We start from the raw sequence: 18,885 nt of genomic DNA, 5'->3' as shown, positions 1-18,885 counted from the left end.
TGGAAATATTTCATCTTTTCCACTCCCATATAAATTAATGCCTCTTAGCAGGACTTCACCAGACAGTTGGGTTTTTCTAGGTTTTTCTTCTGTGTCTCTAGACATACTGTATTAAAAATAAATCACAAGCTATAAATAGGGAACTATGAATAATTTTCATATGATAGTGTTTGTAAGGCTGTTCTTTAGTAAGTCAGACTAATGATTTTGCTAAGTGCTTTTTGGTTGGATGGATGTTTCACCTGCTTGTGTTGTCAGTTCCTAGATTCAGGCTCCATGCCTGTTGTCAGCACTAGCACAAAAGGCCATTGACATACTTTGTGATTCCCTTTTTCTGGGTGGTGAAAAATTCACACTGTGATTATTGCTTTGAACTTTTTCTACATGCTGATGTGTTTTCTCCCTGAGGAAAGCTCATTACTTTTATAAAGGAATCTGTGCAAGTGAATTTCTCCATAACTTTATCCATCATTGAAACACCTGTCCCAGTGGAATCCCAGCCTGGTTTGTGTTGGAAGAGCTCTTACAGCTCATCCAGTTCCAAACTCTGCCACGGGCAGGGACACCTTCCACTACAGCAGCTTGCTCCAAGCCCCTGTGTCCAACCTGTCCTTGAACTCTGGCAGGGATAGGGCAGCCACAGCTTCTCTGGGCACCCTTATATATAACCTGAATCTTCCCTGTTCCGGTTCAAACTTATCACCCCTTGTCCTATCGCTACAGTCCTGAATGAGGAGTCCCTCTCCAGCATCCTTGTATCCCCCTTCAGACACTGGAAGCTGCTCTGAGGTCTCCACGCAGTTTCTCTTCTCCAGGCTGAACAGCCCCAGTGTTCTCAGCCTGGCTCCATACAGGAGGAGCTCCAGGCCCTGGTCATACCTGTGGCTTTCTCTGCACTTGCTGCTTCCTCAACCCCTCATCCCACCTCCCTGGATGGGATGTGGAGGAGAATCAAAGGAATGTAAAACCCATGGGTTGAGATCAGAACAGTTTAATAACAAAAGTACAACAGGTTGTATTTATATAGAATATAAAACTAAAAAGAGAAAAGGAAGAGGAAAAACCCAAGAAACACAAGTGCTGCACAATACAATTGCTCACCAGCCACTGATCGACACCCGACCTGAGCAGCTAGCTGTGGCTCTGGGGTAACTCCCCACAGTTTCTATACTGGGCATGACGTGCTCTGGTGTGGAATACACTCTTGGATAGTTTGGGTCAGGTGTCCTGCCTGCTCCCTCCCAGATCTGTGTGCCCTGCTCATGGCAGAGCATGAGAGACTGAAAAGTCCTTCATCAGGGTGCATGGTACTGAGCATCAAGTGAAATATCAGTGTGTTATCTGCATTGTACTCAGAGTGAAGCCAAAACACAGCATTGCACCAGCTACTGGGAAAAAATGAACTTCATTCCAGCCGAAACCATGACAGTTTCCACCCCTTATTCCATACCATTCATGACATGCCAGGTCTCACACTTTCCACCATCAGCTTTCCTGTCCTTTGAGATATATATGTATGTATATGATATGTATGCATACATATATGCACACAGAGAGATATCACTCCCTAGTCTGTGGACCGTCGCTACAAATGTTCATTGAGTTCATTCAGTCCATGCCTTGGGGCTCCATCTGTCATGTGTCTCTCCAGGCAGGAAAGATGTGTGGTGTGTGGTGCTGGGCTTGTTGCATGTTGAAGCTTACTCTGAATCTATCTCCATTGCACTTGTCCAATTTTATTGAGTCCATGCTTCATTAATGTGATGATCAAAAGGGTTCAGATCCTCCAAGCTGGAGCAGTGGAGATGGGTGCCATGAGGTGTCCAGCACTGTATTGGGTGTTTGGCCACCTTGGCAGTGATAGTATCCAGTGTATACAGCATCACACAGCTCAGTTCAGTGGCTGTTCTCACCCAAGACTAAATCCCCTTGAGGTATACACCAGACTTGCCCATCCCCCCACATTACCCACCAAGTGCACTCAGGTCCTTGAGCGAAAGCAGTCCCACGAGGGGGTTTGCCTTTGCCCGAGGCAGGAATAACCCAGACTGTTTCCCCCAGCAGATTCCTTGGAAGTCTGTGGTACCGTGAGGCCTCCCAGCACGCATCACCTCCTCCTCTGGTGACATTCCACAGTCTTTGCCCTCTGCCCAGTCCATGAGGACTCCTAGGATTCCTGGGTGACTGGAGTGTATTGGTGATTATGGGTGACTTATTTGAGCTCATTGTCTCCCTGTACATCTCGCCAGTTTATTCCCAAATACTGGCTTTCCTGTGCAGGTCCCTTGACCTTAACCCTGCTTTATGGCAAAACTGGCTTTCAGCAGGATTTGGATTGTTTTCCTCCCTCTCTCAAAACCTTCTTCCGCTGATATTGCCCCACACAATGGCGTCACCAATGTATTGCAGTGTCCTGGAGCTTGCCCTTGTTCCAGTGCAGTCTGCATCAGTCCATAGCAGATGGCAGGGCTGTTTCCACCCCTGGGTCAATCGGTTCCAAGTGTGCTGGACATCCCTCCAAGTGAAAGCAAACTGTGGCCTGCAAAGGGACTGAGAAGAACACGTTGGCAATATCAGCTGTGCCACCCCACTTGGCTGCCTTTGACTCCAGTTCACACTGAAGTTCTGGCATGTCCGGTATGGCAGCACTCAGTGGTGGTGTGACTTTATTCAGATCATGATAGTCTGTTTTTAGTCTCTACTCTCCGTTAGACATAAGCACTTAGCCATATGGGGCTGTTAAAGGGTGAGTGGGTCCTGCTGATCACTCCTTGGCTCTCCAGTCAACGGATGAGCTCATGGATGGAAACTGGGGAGTCTCGGTTGGTGCAATATTGACACTGGTGCACTGTTGTGGTCATGATTGGCACTTGTTGTTTGACATTCAGCAACCCCATGGCGCTCTCTTCCAGGTTTGTTGTGGTCATTGCCGGCTCTGCTAGGGTTTTGTTGAGATGGACACAGTGGCCCCAGGACCTTCACTCCTTGCCCCAGCGGGTGCAAACTCGGGATGGAGATGAGGAAGCTGCCGTGCGGTCGGTGCAGGGCATCCTCATCTCTCCCCTTGCTGCTTCCTGCCTGCTCTGAGCTGCTGTCCACTGCTGTGCTGTGCCTGTGTCTGCCCCTGGCACAGCGTTTCCTAGTGCTTGCTCAGCTGGCGCAGCTCCATCTTCCTCCTTTTCTTTGCTGGGAAGCTGTCCTGCTGGGAGGACTCTTGCTCGCTGGTGGTGCTGGCTGTCATGGGGTGCTTGGCCAGCCTGCTGCCCACCCCTGCCAGTGTGGGCACCCTGTGGCAGGAGATGAGTCCCTGGGGGAGTGGTAAATGGCTTAGAACCACCCTGGGCTGGCTGTGCAATGCCTCCTGCATCAGTCTGTCAGTGATGGGTGGTTGGTGCTGGGAGGCACCCAAGGGTCTGGCCTTAGGACTGGGCACTGACAATTGCCTTAGAGCCACCCTGGGCTGGCTGTTCAGTGCCTCCTGCACCAGTCTGTGTGTGATGGGTGCATGGTGTGGGAGGGCAGCTGGGGCCAGGTCACTCTGCAGTGGCTCGTGGTTCAGAAGCACCCTGGGCTGCCAGTGAGGGCTCAGCAGTGGATTTTCCATAGGAGCTGCCATGGGATCCTTCTGGACACTCTCCACAGCTCTGTCCCCTGCAGCCTCTGCAGCGTCCTCAGAGCTCTGCACAGAGCTCCCCAGTGAGCTCTCCTCTGCAGTGTGCGAGGGGCTCAGTGGTGGCCGGGGGGAGGTTTGCTGATCCCCTGACCTGTTCCTCCTGTATTTCCTGCAAGGGGGAGTCAGGCAGCCCCAAGAAGGGGTCAACATCCCCCAGCATTGCTGACACTGAGCAGCCCTTGCTTCTCCTGATGTGCACCCAGTGCTGCAGCGCATCAGGGACTTCATCATGGTAGTTGATGCTGCCCTGGCTGTCAGGGCTACCATGGAAGGTGGTGTCAGCATCCTCCATCTTCATAGTGCTGCTGTCCTCTGCCCTATACACCAAGAAGGGGGTGAGGTTGTTGAGGGAGCTGGTTGGGATGGGGACTTTGGGGACATCAGGAGCTGTGTCCTGGCCAGCCCCCAGCCCCACCACCACCGATGGCTCTTTGGAGCAGCTGCCCTGTGCCACGTGCCTGCAGTTTCCAGGAGCTCATGGGGCATGTCAGCAGAACAGCTGGGTTCATCAGTGGTCACGGTGCTGTCTTCCTTGTTGGGGAGCTGTGCCAGCACCGCCTGGTCCAGAATGCAGTCTCCATTCACCACATGCTCCAAGAAGTCAAAGAACTCACTGAAGAATTCAGTGATGGTGAGGCTGTTGGGGAAATGGAGACATCAGGCACAGTGTCCCCAGTGTCCCCTGGCCCCGCCACCGCCACACCACCACCCTCTGCAACGTACTCGGAGAGCTCAGGGAACTGCTGGATGAAGCCATCCCAGTTGGGCACATGAGGGATGGTGCCACATCTGTGCATGGTGTCAAACGATGGCTGGAGCCGATGGGTGAAGCTGGTGTCTGCTGCCTGCTGGGGAAAGGCTTCAGCAAGGGCGGCTGGTCCCTGCTGGGACACCTGCATGGGCTGTGCCAGAGCTGCTGGGGTGGTCGCTGCTGCTGCAAAAGCAAGCAAAGGGAAGGCAGGCGCGGGGCGATGCAAGCTTTGCTCAGCTTGGCTGCCTGTGCTCAGGCTCCTCAGCCCCCCAGGCCTCACCTCTGGGCTCAGTGGTCGTCAGCAGAGCCGGGGCAGGCCGGTGGGGCCTGGCGGAGGGGATGGTGTCCCCCATGGCTGCCCGGTCCTTGGTGGAGGCCGCCTCCTGCCCATGGGCGCAGGGCAGCTGTGCCGCGGGGGGCAGCGGCAGCGCTGAGGGAGCTGCAGCCGCTGCCCCGGGGGGCCCTGGCACCCCCTGCGCCTGCTGGTGGGGGCCAGGCCGGTCCCGGGCAGGCCCCAAGGACAGCGGCAGCCCCAGGAGAGGGGGCAACGCGCAGGTTGTGATCGGTCGCTGCATGGCCAGAGCATGGGAGCTCAGAGCAGACACTGCCATTGGCACTGGCAGGTGGAGGGGAGACCTCTCTGTTGGGAGAAGCAGAGAGAGCTGCTGGGGTGAGACAGTGTCCGGCAGAGCCAGCTGGGGGTTACCTGTGGGGCAGGAGTGCCGGGAGGAGCGGGAGCTGCTGCTGTACCTGCCATGACCGTGGGTCGGTGTCAGCTGGGCTTGGGCCAAGGGCCCCTCTCCAACAGGACCCACCCAAAGTTCCACCAATCACCAACGGATCCCAATAGCTTCCCCTCGCCGTGGTTCCCTCTCCTGCTGAGGATTCCCTGCCCTAAATTGCGGTTTCCCATCCCACAATGGTTTCCCATCCCAGTGATGTTTCTTAGGGCCGTGTGTACTTCCCAGTCTGTTGCAGTGGTGGTGGTGAGAAAGGGGCTTGTGGCACTTTTGGGTTGTTCTTGTCCTTGCCCCTCTCTGGTATGGGCCAGAGCTCGGTCTTGGTCTCACTCTCAGGGAAGATTGACCCTCCCTGCATGGCATCTTTGCTGGCTCCTGGCACCCTGTCATTGGTGTGTGGGACCCATAGGGCACGTTATGGAGCTTCCCTGCCCCCTAACTATCAAGACAACCAGTCTTAAAGGTATTAATGTATATATATATGTGTGTGTGTATATATACACACATACATATCTCATGTGCAATTTCATATATATAGTTACACATGTATATTTACTTATATGTCTCCCCCTCTTTCTCCTTATGGAGTTACCCATGGAGCTCTCAGAACTATTTTCCAGGAAAGTTTTGACTATTTTTTCTTCAGAGCAGGGCTTTAAGTAATGTTAGTGGTGCAGGAGCTGTGTCAGCTGTCAGTGAAACCCTTCGATTTCACGGCTGGGAATCCTGTGTACCTCTGTGTTTGTATCACTGTTCTTAATCACTTATTTCTGCGTTCTGTGGCACTGTCTCTGCAGCAAGCAGAGGACGGGTGATGGTTTCTGAAGTGTCCCAGTGACCTGCTTCACCTCTTCTGCTTGCAGGTGCCTCTTCTTTGAGCAGAGACTGCTTTTGTCATTCAGCCTGCTCCTTCCTAGATCCAGAAGAGCTGTTCCATAGTGGTCTGTTTGGACACTCGTGGTTCTTCCATCTTCAATGACTTGATTTGCTTGGGACAGTATTTAAAGACATTAGAGAAGAGTAAACTTGCCTCAGTAAGGCTGAGGCACAGGTTTTAGTTAGAGCCACATCCCTGGTTTCTCTTCCAGTGGTTTTCAGCTTTCTAGTGCAACTGAAGACCAAAGAGTATGGGATCAGCTTGGCAGCAGTCCTGTTCGCCACCAGCTGTTTGTAATAGATAGTTCCCTAAGCAATGTTTTTTTTGTCTTGGAACAGGATTTCTAGTGACATTTTGAAGCACTTTCTGAGGCTGGTTATGTCCTTCTGAGATGTCACTTCATGGGGTTTCTGCCCATCTCTCTGAGCAGTTTTCACTGAGATGTGACCTTTGAGAGCTCTGTGTTTATATTGTGTTGATGGACACAGTAGCTGTATGAATACCCTCTGCTGTTCCTTGCCTGCTTTCAGCTCACCCGCTCCCTTCACTGTCTTGTTTCTGGGCAGCCCTGACTCCTGACCTACCAGCTCCTGACTGCTCAGAGGATTTTGAGTGTCAGGGCCCTGGCTCCCCATGCTGGCTGTTGTGGGCTAGACTTGAGCAAAGATGCTGGTCTCAGTGAGCTCTCTGGTAGGGGGAAGAGCACAAGAGGAAAGAGGCTTCAATGGCAAAGCTGATTTGGGTTGGAGCTGTATGGCCAGAGATGGGGCTTGGCTGAGGGTTTGTCATCCACTGCCAGGGATGGGGCAGCCACAGCTTCTCTGGGCACCCTGTGCCAGTGCCTCAGCACCCTCACAGGGAAGTGCTTCTGCCTAAGAGCTCATTTCAGTCTCCCCTGTTCTGGCAGGTTAAAGCCATTCCCTTTGGCCTGTCCCTACAGGCCCTTGTCCCAAGCCCCTCTCCAGGTTTCCTGCAGCCCCTTTAGGCACTGGAGCTGCTCTCAGGTCTCCCTTCAGGAGCCTTCTCTTGTCCAGGCTGCCCCAGCCCAGCTCTCTCAGCCTGGCTCCAGAGCAGAGCTGCTCCAGCCCCTGCAGCATCTCCATGGCCTCCTCTGGGTTCACTCCAACAGCTCCACGTCCCTCTTGTGTTGCTGCCCCAGAATAGAAAAGTAGTTCTTATGACTGTTCTTGCATAATTTGTAAGGGAAAATCAAGCAGACTGTGTGTGCTGACAGAGATTGTTAAAGGAAGTGTCGCAATTACTCTTAGAATCCATGCTGTCACATTTTCAGCCTTAACTGTCTGCTTGTGCTTCCTCTTCAAACCTCATCAGTTATACTTTCTGATAATCAGTTGTCTTGGGTCAGAGAAACAGAATCCAAATTCCGGTGTCTCTGTATTTCAGTTTACCTGGGTAGGTTTTGAGATTAGCGTGTACTTGCTGAAGAAAGAGATTTTGTGGTTGATGGGGAGTAGAATTATATCAGCAGTGAAATGTGTCAAAATCCCATGTTATAGACTTCAATTATTAGAGAGATACTAAGAAGTCTGGATTCAGCTCTTACATTTCTTGAAGTCCTTTCTGTGAATCTGGATATTTATATTTGGGGCCATTGTGATTTCACCATATCAAAATGATGTCATCTTGCCTCTCAGTTTTCCTGTTTTTTAGCACACCCTTTTCCTTGCATTTGGTGTGATTTTCCCAGTGCCTCTTGAGTTTGTGTTTTCTTTTTCTTTGAAAGATTGCCTTCCTTCTGCATCCATGCTTTTCAGTGCTTTACAAAACACCCATCTATCACAGAAACACAAGGGAAAAAACATTTTTGTAGGAGCAAGTTTCTGGTTTCTGTTGATATAGTTTAGAATATCTGGCTGTTCACTCCTCAGAATTGATCAAAATGGTTATCTGGCTCCTCACAGTGTCACCCTGCTGGAATAGGGAAGTCAGTAGGTTAGGAGTGAGGCAGGGCTTTTCAAACTCAATCTTCTGGGAGCTGCAAGAGGCCAGCAAAGAAATACATCTGCTGCAGCATCACAACCAGCATGTCGAGAGGGCTGTGTTTGATTAAAAATTATCATGCCTGGCTTCTGACACATAAATTCCTCCCACTCTTGGTATTTTCTTTAGCTTTCTCCAAGGGTGAGTGTCTGTGCACACGTAAAAGAGAGCCTTCCAACTGAATTGAATCAAATAACTTTCATAATGTTTTGCCTTATTGCTAACATTTGTCACCTTGATGCATCTACAAAGACATGAGTCGAGAGACAATGTGCTATGAAATAACGGCTTGATGAGTCAAAATGTCAGTTGAACATCAAGTGCCATGGTTAATACAATGCAAGCTTCCAGGTTAACAAACTCGTAAATTGCCTTAGTATATATTTCCTTCCCTAAATTCGGCCTATTCTTCCTTCCTGGAAGAGTAATTTTCTTTGTTGCATTAGTTCTAGTCAAGGTATTGCTGACACTTGCAAGCCTCATGCGTTTGGGCTCCTGAAATGGTTTGGTTTTCTTTTTAACACATTGCAATCTTTCTAAGTTTCTATTGCCAAAGTACAGGTACAGATTGGCTTGAAAGAGGAAAGGGCCATGTAGGCAGACAACAGCTGTGAATTGGGTCCCTTTGTGGTAGTAGCTCTTTATTGAATGTGCCACTGGGGGACCGTGTTTGGCAGAAGAGCTTTGCTGCTGCTGCATTGTCACTGTGCTGCTGGTTACAGGGCCTGTTTTATCACAGGTTATAAAATCATACACAAAAGCCCAGTAATTTTGTCTTTATTTTTGAACTTATCTAAATAAAGTGCTTCTAGTTGGTTTTCAATCTATTTGTGTGCATATACACCTTAAATTTTAATACTCTTTCTTTCTGTTACCTAACAATGAGCATAGAACACTTAGCTTGAGCTCTTCAGAAGGATGTTCTGTTTTCTGGTTTCTAAGGGGATCCCTGACTTTTCTAACAAAACTGATTTTCACAGAATCACAGACTAGTTTGGGTTGAAGGGACCTTAAAGCTCATCCACTTCCAATGCCCTTCCACTAGAGCAGCTTGCTGCAGGCCCAGTCCAACCTGGTCTTGAACACTGCCTGGGCTGAGGCAGCCACAACTTCTACTGCAGAATCCAGGTAAAACCACTCCTCCTTCTCTTTCTGCTTTCTTTTATAGGCTCCTTCATGATGGTGAACAGTTCTGGACGAGCATCTGGGCAGAAAGCTCACCTGCTCTTGCCTACACTGAAGGAAAATGACACCCACTGCATTGACTTCCATTATTACCTGTCCAGCCGAGACCGTTCGAGTCCTGGCTCTCTGAACGTCTACGTGAAGGTGAATGGAGGACCACAGGGCAATCCCATATGGAATGTCTCAGGGGTTGTTACAGAAGGATGGGTGAAAGCAGAACTTGCCATCAGTACATTCTGGCCACATTTTTATCAGGTATGAGTTTGGAATGTTTTTCCTTAGAACATTTGGCTGGGTATGAGCTAAGCTATTGTTAGAAATGGATATTCTGAAAATTATTTACCCCTTCCCCTTGTTCCCCACTCTCAAGTCAGACAGCAACTTTGCTATCATTGTTTTAGTTTTAATTAGATAAATTGCTCACAACAGACTCACATACTAGGTGTTGAACATGTGTGACAGGGGGTTGGAACTGGATGAGATTTAAGTCCCTACCAACCCAAATCAGTCTGTGGTTTTATGAATAAGAGACAGGAGCGAGAGTGGAATTAGGATAGAATAAATTATGAAAAGTCCACAAATAGTCTGTGGATGGGAAAGAGCAGGTAGAAAAGGTTCCTTTTGTTTTTTCTTTCCTTTATTTACTTCTAATAACTGGGTTGCAGGTCTGTAAAATCAGAACTTGAAGTAGAATGTTTTCATGTTCTACCTCTGGAAAAGAGTTGGGGATAATAGCAGCACGCATAGAACTACACTGTGCAGGGTGAGAGGGAGAGATAAAGGGATGCAAACAGATGGAAAGTGGTGTTCTAAGGGCTGTGCACAACTTGTCCCTTGTTCTGAAATCATAGTGAAATGCTTTTGCTCCATTCAGATTAACATGAACCTCATCATGAACCAGAATTTTCCTCATAGTAGGTGCTCCACAGAGGTAACAGAAATGATCTTCCACCCAGGTAATCAGTGATTTAAAAACCTGGAAAAGACAGTCTGATCTCACTGCATGAGAGCTTCTGTCCTTAGCAATACCAATAGCAGATTGCCTGGGCCTGCCTTACTTCTTTTGCAAGTCCTTTTGCAGGTCAAGTTTACTTTTCCTGAGCAAAAAAATCCTTTAAATCAGAGAAGATTTTTTTCACTGGATTGTAAAATGAACAGATTGGAGGCAGCAGCAAGTGCTCAGGAGGAGTTCCTCCCTAGAAATGCAAGGGTTTTCTGTTTTACTTTTTGCTGCATGGGGTAATGTTTCCTTCTGCTTATATTTGTATTCTTTCTCCTTAAGTGTGGCTTTGAGATTGATCCCACTGTTACAGAATCATAGAATGGTTTGGATTGGGAAGGACCTTGAGATCATGCAGTTCCAGCCCCCCTGCCATGGGCAGGGACACCTTCCACTAGAGCAGGTTGCTCTGAGCCCCATCCAACCTGTCCTTGAACACTGCCAGGGATGGGGCAGCCACAGCTTCTCTGGGCACCCTGTGCCAGTGCCTCAGCACCCTCCCAGGGAATAACTTCTGCCTAAGATCTATACTGAGCTTCCGCTGTTTCAGTTTGAACCCATCACTCCTTGTCCTGTTGCTCCAGTCACTGATGAAGAGTCCCTCTCCAGCATCCCTGTAGCCTGCTTCAGACACAGGAAGGCTGCTCTGAGGTCTCCACGCAGCTTTTCCAGGCTGTACAGACCCAACTTTCCCAGCCTGTCTCCATACAGGAGGTGCTTCAGCCCCTGATCATGTTTGTGGCCTCCTCTGGACTTGTTCCAACAGCTCCATGTCCTTATTATGCTGGGAACACCAGAACTGCAGAGTGGTCTAAGTGGAGTTACTGGGAATCCGATGGATTTACCTGTCCTTGGTCCCTGATTTCATAAACCACTCCTGTTGATGGTCTGCTATCCTATGAATTCCTACATTTAACCAAGGTTTAAAAAGGAAAAAGAAAACTATAAGCTTGCAAAGGTGAGGAGGAAAATACAGTGAAGGGCTTAGTCAAAATTCCTGTTACTTGGCAGCCTGCAATGACACTTTTGGTTGAGGGAGTCTGGAGGTACATGATGACTCAAGCCTGGGTGTGCTGTTTGCTAGGCAGTGTCCTGTTTCATGCTCCCAATCTAGGATGTGCCGTCAGAATGTTGTCAGCTTTAAATGAAAATTGCATGCCTGGAGAAGTCTTTGTATGCAAAGAGGCCTGAAAGCATGGTCTGTGTTTTCAAAAGCACCAGGGAACACAGAAAAAAAAGAGCATTTTTTCCCAAATCATGACATCTGCGTCAAGCAAAATGTGAGTTATTCTCTTAATGCCCAGAAACCACCATCGTGAATTGCAGTGTGCATCGAAAACCCAGTCAGGCAAAAACTGTGCCTGCCCTGGGTCTGAGGCATCCACACCTACTTTGATCTTTGGAGATGGGACTCATGGAATACTAGTAACTAGTTGCCAGAGTTCATCTTTTGGGGCTGGTAGTTCTATGCAAGGGTCACAGGAGTCATCTAGATCCAAAAGCACTCTGCTGTGAGCTATAAATGGTGGTGGTGGTGGAGATTTATGATGTCTGCCCTGGAGTTACTCGTACATGGATTCCCAGCCTGCGGATGTTCTGCGTATAGTGAGAAAATGCTGTAATAGTTCTTGGAGAAAGGTAATACATGTAATCTTGAGTTACTGCTTGCCATAAGGATGAGCTTAGTCCCAGAATGCACCAGGGGCAGTGCAGGAGTCTGCCCAGAAGAGGTTTTTTGATGTATAGCAAGGAATGTTATTGATCCATGCCTGAAGAAAAACTGTTGTACCACAGCAGATGAGCCAGGCTAACACAGGCGCTGTTGGTATAGAGCAGCAGTGAAGTGCAGGATTATTTATTGGGAAGGAAACATGAAATGACTTTGTATTTCCAGGTCTCCCAAGCATTTAAGAATGTTTTTTTCAGGGTAAAGCTTTGCATTTCTTCATCTGTATTAATTTTTGGGAAGTTTCTTAAATGTAAAGCGTTGTTAAAGGCCCATGTCTCAACCATTACACTGCATTTCCAACAGAAGGTAAAAAGGTATGAGAGGTACTCAGTGTGAAATTTGCAGAGCTGAGCCTCATCAGCCTTTATTCCTGCCTATTCTTCCTCAGGAAATTACTCCTCAGTTCTCAGGAAAACCTGGATGCTTCCGTGCTCTTCTTGCTTTGGTAGGGCTGAGATGCTGGAAGATACAAACGAAGACAACATGGAAATTTGAACTGGGAAATAACAGGAATATCCAAGTGTAAAGCAGAATAGAAAATAGCTTAGTCTGTCAGAACAATGTTGTGTGACTTGAGAGGATCCTCCACCCTTCCCAGTGGATTCTGCACCAGTGCATGGGTTTTGTAGGAGCTGACTGTTACCAGTGTATGTTGTATTGTGCTGCATGAAAGAATCTGAACATGTAATTAACGAAGGCAGTTCTCCGTGTATCGGTGCTTCCAGTTGCCATGCACTAAATACCAATGCCTCGGAGAACTTTTCTTTCCAAGCTCTTGGCTTGCAGGATATTGGTATTTAGTTCTCATTGTGGCTTTATAGCTTCTTGGTAATACAAAACAAAAAGAGGATTTTGTAGCTGTAATGTTGCACTGGAATTGAAGGCTGAAGGGAAATGCAGTTCCTTCCATGCCCTCCTCAGGAAGTGTAATTTTTGCCATGAATGGCATCTCATTTCTAAAATTATTATAATCTCCATAATAAGGGCTTGCATTATACTTTTATACAGTCCCTCAGAAGCATATTAAGAGCCTTGATAACAAAACACTTGGGGGTTTGTATTGTTATTACTTTGTCTTTCAGAGACTTGCTTCCTCCTATTGTTCCTTGGACATTTGTTCTTTCCTGGTTTTTGTCAACCCTCTGGAGTAGAACTTTGCTTCTATGTATTTAAGTATTTCATCTTTTCTTAGTTTATACCTTCGCCTGTTAGTTTTTGTGTTCTACCTGGTTTTAGGATGTCTTTTTTCCTAATGGATGGATTTCTGAACATCTCACATTTGGATGTGTTCTGAATTAGGGAAGCAGACCTTAGTAAGTCATGGAAACATGAGTAAAAACTGCACTCTGGAAATGCCCAAATGCAAAACTAAGTGATTGAGGGCAGTTCTGTACTTGCAAAGGACATGCTGCTCACTTTCATAACCAGGGTGTGCAGTGACCAGCTTTTGGGCAGCTGAATCCTTTCCTGGTTTATATCTGATGAAGGAGCTTAAGAAGAGGCTACACAGTGACAGACTGGGGATACCAGCTTTTAGTGAGTGAAAATAAGTGTTGAAAACTGTCTTTAAGTAGTTAACTTCTTGTTCAAGTGATGAATTTTAGAGGTTACAAATTACTGAAGGATTTCCTTACGTGACACAAGCATCTGCACTGGAATCCTGCTCTGATAGCAGTAACGGTGCCAGCTGAACATGTTAATTCACTCTGTCCTTGTGAACATTATTGTGTACTCATGCATACATGAGCAGTTTAGAACAGTGTGAATATTAGTCTGGGAAGAGGGAATGAAACTGAGGACATGTTTCAAATGCAGAGGATGGCATCTGTTATGTCTTCATCCATTAATTCTTTTTCAGAGTAGTAAAGGATTCCTTTGGGAAGAGAATCACTAATTGATAGATAGCACCACCAGCACATTAAATAATCAGGCTGCAGTTTTCTGTTTTCTCTTGCAGTTTAATATTTCTAAATTTCCCTTTTCCTCACAGGATCACAGGATAGCTCAAGTTGGAAGGGATCCATAGGGATCGTTGAGTCCACTTCCCTGTTACTTTGCAGGGCTACTTCCGAGTAGTCCAGATCATGTGTGAACTCTGGCCAGCTCAGTGCCTTGAACACTGTGTTGGAGGTTACACATTAGGGAAAGATTTTTCTCCTATGAAACAGCCCAGGGAGCATGTCCAGAAGCAGACCAGGATCTCAGTGAAGAACCTTTTCCTACTGTCCAATTGAACTTCCCCTGATGCAGCTTCATTCTATTTCATAGAATCCCAGAATCCCAGACTAGTTTGTGTTGGAAGGGATCTTAAAGATTATCCAGTTCCAACTCCTGCCATGGGCAGGGACACCTTTCACTGGAGCAGCTTGCTCCAAGCCCCTGTATCCAACCTGGCCTTGAACACTGCCAGGGATGAGGCAGCCACAGTTTCTCTGGGCACCCTGTGCCAGCACCTCAGCACCCTCACAGGGAAGAACATCTGCCTAATGTCTAATATAAATCTATCCTCCTTCATTTTAAAACCATTGCCCCTTGTCCTGTCACTGGTCACCAGAGAGGAGCTCAGCATTTCCTTTCGCTGCCCCCTGTTAATAAGGTGTAGGCTGTGATTATATGCCCTAATATCCTTTAATGGTTGGTCAAACTGTACATATTTAGTGCTATTTTCTCCTGAACTTTTGATTAGCTTATTTGGCAGTAGTTAACTTAATGATCTCTTTATCATTTGTTTAGGTTTTACTAGCACTGCTGACTCTGGGATAGCCTGTATATTTTTGGTAACAGGATAATTCAGGGCAGTTTTCCAGGTAAAATCACAAAGCCATAGGGAAGAATGAGATTTTGGTTCATGTGTAATTTAATGTCTGTCTATTCAGGTGCAAACTAGTGGAACACTTTCATTGCCCAGCTACATACACAATATAGAAATTGCTAGTTAGTGTACCATTAATGAAGAGAAATACTACACGTGAGTTTTGTGAATATTCATTCTCAGGCTATGTTAGTTCAAGCCACAGAAAGGCAGAAACATCTTTATTATATCTGTGAGAATCCTGTTTCATCCCAGTAGCTGGAATTTAGGATCAGCAGTTGCTCATAATTTGCTTTCCAGTACTGAGGTGGTATGTGTGCCAAATGAAGATGTTCTCTGGGAGGATCCATTCAGGGGTTTTGACTCAATAGGAGTACATGTGCAGCATTCTTCAGCATTCCTAGGCATGCTAAGAACAAGGTGATTATCCACCTAATGTTCTTGAACTGGTGCTTAAAGTAAATGTAGGTGTGGATATACACAGTCTATTTTTTGCTCTTCCAAATGCAAGCAGCACATAGTTGCATAGTTGTCTCTAATCCTAATGAATATTGCTCTAACTTTTGTTGCTTTTTATATTGAACAGATTTCCAGCCTTTGGTACAGACTGTATTGCCTGGTATCCCTGCGTTATTCCTGATTAAATGCCTTGAATGACTCAAACACTGGAATAAGAGCAGAACTTGGTGATTGGCCATGTATAATTGTTCTTAAGAAAATTTTTCTTGTTTTGTGTTTCAGGTGATATTTGAGTCTGTCTCTTTGAAAGGACACCCAGGGTACATAGCTGTGGATGAAGTCAGAGTTCTCGCCCATCCATGCAGTGAGCACTCTTTGTTTTTCTAACCATATCAGTGTGTTATTACCAAGCTTTACAGTCTAAAGGAGTGATTTACCCAATTTGGTCAGCACTGAAATGTCATCTTGTGTCCCTCTGAGCCACCTAAAGACAATCAGCTTTGTATAATTATCTAACTTAGCAAGTTGCGCAAGAGGCAAATGTGCTCTCAGGCTATAGCTTGCATCAGGCCATCTGTGGAAGTCTTTTTTCCTCTCTTGTTATGAGAACATAAAACTGATTGTTTTATTATTTCTGAATCATATTGCTGTAGAAAACAATTTGAAAAGCTTCTGATGCTACCCTGTGTGGGTAACTTCAGGAACAAATAGTTTCAGCATCTCCTTGGTAAAGGACATATCCTAAGGGTCTCTCAACAAAGGTTAAACCCACTCAGCCCATAAACATATTGCAACTAAGTCTCAGTCAGACAATACACTTGCACAGGACCAGAAAATAAAGCAGGTTCATTATGCTGTTCAAAAATATTAATGCCACATTTCCCCTACTGCAGCCATAAAAATACACTTAGATTTTTTTTTTTTTTCTGTTTAAAGAACCTTGAGCTTCAGTCTTTGAGTCTGAACTTGTTTGATTTCTCTGTGCTTCTACAGTGTGGCTTAAGGACTTTGTGTGTCTGTTTTGTGGATGTTATATCCAGTTTCTTCTAAAGATTTGTTTTAACAGCCTTTAGCAGCCCCTCTCACTGGGTCATAGTTTTAGTCAGTACATGACAGCTGCTCACACAAAAATTCGTGGATCATATCGATGGAGTGAAATCAACTGTTTTTCTTGCAGTGAGGATTTCAGAGAACAGCTGCCACTCAATGTGGCATATATGGTTCTGCTCAAGTTTAACAGGACAGTCTTGATAACTGCAGTATGGTTAATTGCTGTTTAACTGAATTATATTTGTATTTGCCATGTGCTCATTGCTCAGGCCTTTGGGTGCACTTACTTCATTAAGAAATACTTAGAATCTGTATGAGCCAGATGTTGCTGATAACAGCAGCATCCAGACAGATCCCCTAAATGATCTGTGTGTGTTCCACAGCCTGTTGGGTGATGACCAATCCCTTCACTGAGAGACAGGCCAGTGCAGGGCAGAGCCTGAAGAAGGTCTGGGGTTTAAAACCAGAGACAGGATGCTGCGTTACACCCCTGCTTAATTAAACTGAAGTATTCAAACTGTTTTTAAATCCACTTGTACAAGTATATGCACTCTTAAAAATTAAGTACATTCTCGGTGACTCAAACTAGAAGTGATTCAAACAGTTGGCTATTTCGTTTTGAATTGGTTTGCAGTCTGCAGCATACAGTGCCCACTACAAGCTGCAGGGTCTTTGTAAATGCTTCTCCTGTCTGATTGCCAGAGTTGCTTTTGTGCTGAGCAATGACAGCAACCGGGGTAAATGTCACCAGAGTGTGTTCCACTGACTTGTACAAGCTTTTCCCCTCATACTTGTTTTGCAATTGTTAGAACTCAAGCCATGGGGACCATGGTACTCCTGATGACATTGGTGGTTACTGAAATTACTGGTGTTACTCATTTCTGCTTTACCTTCAGAGATGACAGCACAGAAGACAGACCTAAGTAGCAGCAAAACCACAATAAAGTGCCTCTAATGACACAGCAATGGAGACGGAGTATTTCACTGGTGTTGCCTTTTTGTCTGTCCTGGGAAGGAATGCAGTGCAGTATTGATTCTCATGATGCTAAATCACAGTGGCGGTACATGCAGTCACAGGCCAGCTCCATGCTCTGGTCGAGGAGTCTGAGGTTCATGTGGCTGCATTCACCCACTCCAGACAGCTTCATATATGGAGCTGGCTTATATCTGCCCACAAAAGACTGCAGGCAGAAAGTACTAGTGTTAGCCTGAAAATAGCATGTAGTACATTCTGTCACCTAGAGGTAGTGTTCCAGTAAGCTTTGGTGCCAATTGCTGATTCCCAGAGAGCACGATGGTACAGTCACTATCTTTCAGGAGGTGTCAGCAAGCTGAACATGTGGTGAATGGGATAGAGAAGCTAGGTATAAACATCTAGCGTAGCGCATTGGTGTGTGTTCTCTGTTCATGTTTCTGTAGTACACAAATACTTCTGTGTCAAGCTTACAAACAGACACAGATGCCCAAATCGTTTTGAAGCTGTTTGGAAATAGGAAAATATGGGTTAGTGTCCTCTGAAGTGATTGGTGTCTAGTCATACTAGAAATGCAAAGATGCAGTTGAAAATCTCTGTCCTTTGGAGTCTCTTAAGGCTTCAGTGTGTTCTGCTCAATGGCTCCAAATGATGCCCAGACATTCTTCTGAGGTCTAGGAGGAACTAAGTTAATTTAAAAGTGTCAGATTCACTATTGCAAGCTTTTTTGTTTTCTTCTGTGTTAATACACAGAGGTGAATGAGCCTGGTATTTAGTCAAAAAAGAGAATCCTCTGCTCTGGTTTCTTTGTGAACAGATGTGCTTTTAATTTTAATATCAGTGGTTTAATATTGAATTAATACTGAATTTAGTATCAGAAAAAGTCTGATATCCGCCATCTTAAACTAATGCAGTGATTCAGTACTGTCAGATGAAAATTTCATTTAATACCTGATTTGGTATTAATGACACATTATTATTCTGAAGGTCTAGGATGTATTTGATAGTCAATAAAATTAAAAGGAAAAAAGACCCTTGGGAAAACTGGCTTTGGGTCAGTTGCGCTTGACAAGCTCAGGAGCGTTTGAGGGTTTTTTTGACCTTTTTAGAAACACAACTTTCTGAAGAAAAGAAATTACTCAATTACTCTTCATAGCAAGAGCTGAGAGATTGTGCTGATGCCCATGGACTTGTTGTGATTTGATCTCAGTCTGTTTTCAGCTGTGCTAGAGCTCTCTATGTCCCTCAGGCCATCCTCTGTCAGGTCCATCATCCCCATCACTCTGTAGTGAGCAGTTGAACACTGAAGGACAGATTTATTTTACAAAATCCCTTTTGTCCAGGATAGGCCTTAGTGCGTGGCTGAGTGTTTGCATCTGTTGGTGTGACACAGCCCATTACTGCCTTGCTCTACCCTTGCAATACTTCTCTTTTGTTAGGAAAAGCACCTCATTTCCTACGGCTGCAGAACGTGGAGGTGAACGTGGGACAGAATGCGACGTTCCAGTGCATTGCTGGGGGAAAGTGGTCACAGCATGACAAGCTCTGGCTCCAGGTAATGTGCCTTTCTGGGGGGTTTTGATTTGTTGGTTTGGTTTTGGTTTGTTTCTTTTTCCAAGTAAAGTAAGTCAATGG

General features: G+C 46.1%; 1 protein-coding gene across 2 annotated transcripts in view; it reads left to right on the top strand.

Moving 5' to 3' along the window:
• The window catches only part of PTPRT (protein tyrosine phosphatase receptor type T), a 321,762-nt gene that overhangs the window by 44,442 nt on the left and 258,435 nt on the right, over positions 1 to 18,885 (top strand). For both annotated transcript variants that reach the window (XM_034066730.1, XM_034066729.1), the window contains exons 2-4: positions 9,211 to 9,482; positions 15,510 to 15,591; positions 18,690 to 18,805. In XM_034066730.1, coding sequence (XP_033922621.1) covers positions 9,211 to 9,482; positions 15,510 to 15,591; positions 18,690 to 18,805 — 470 coding nt within the window. The remainder of the gene's footprint in view (positions 1 to 9,210; positions 9,483 to 15,509; positions 15,592 to 18,689; positions 18,806 to 18,885) is intronic.

This window comes from Melopsittacus undulatus, chromosome 10 (assembly GCF_012275295.1).
Source record: "Melopsittacus undulatus isolate bMelUnd1 chromosome 10, bMelUnd1.mat.Z, whole genome shotgun sequence".
Classification (NCBI taxonomy): Eukaryota; Metazoa; Chordata; class Aves; order Psittaciformes; family Psittaculidae; genus Melopsittacus; species Melopsittacus undulatus.
This window is presented reverse-complemented; position numbering and strand designations above follow the sequence as displayed.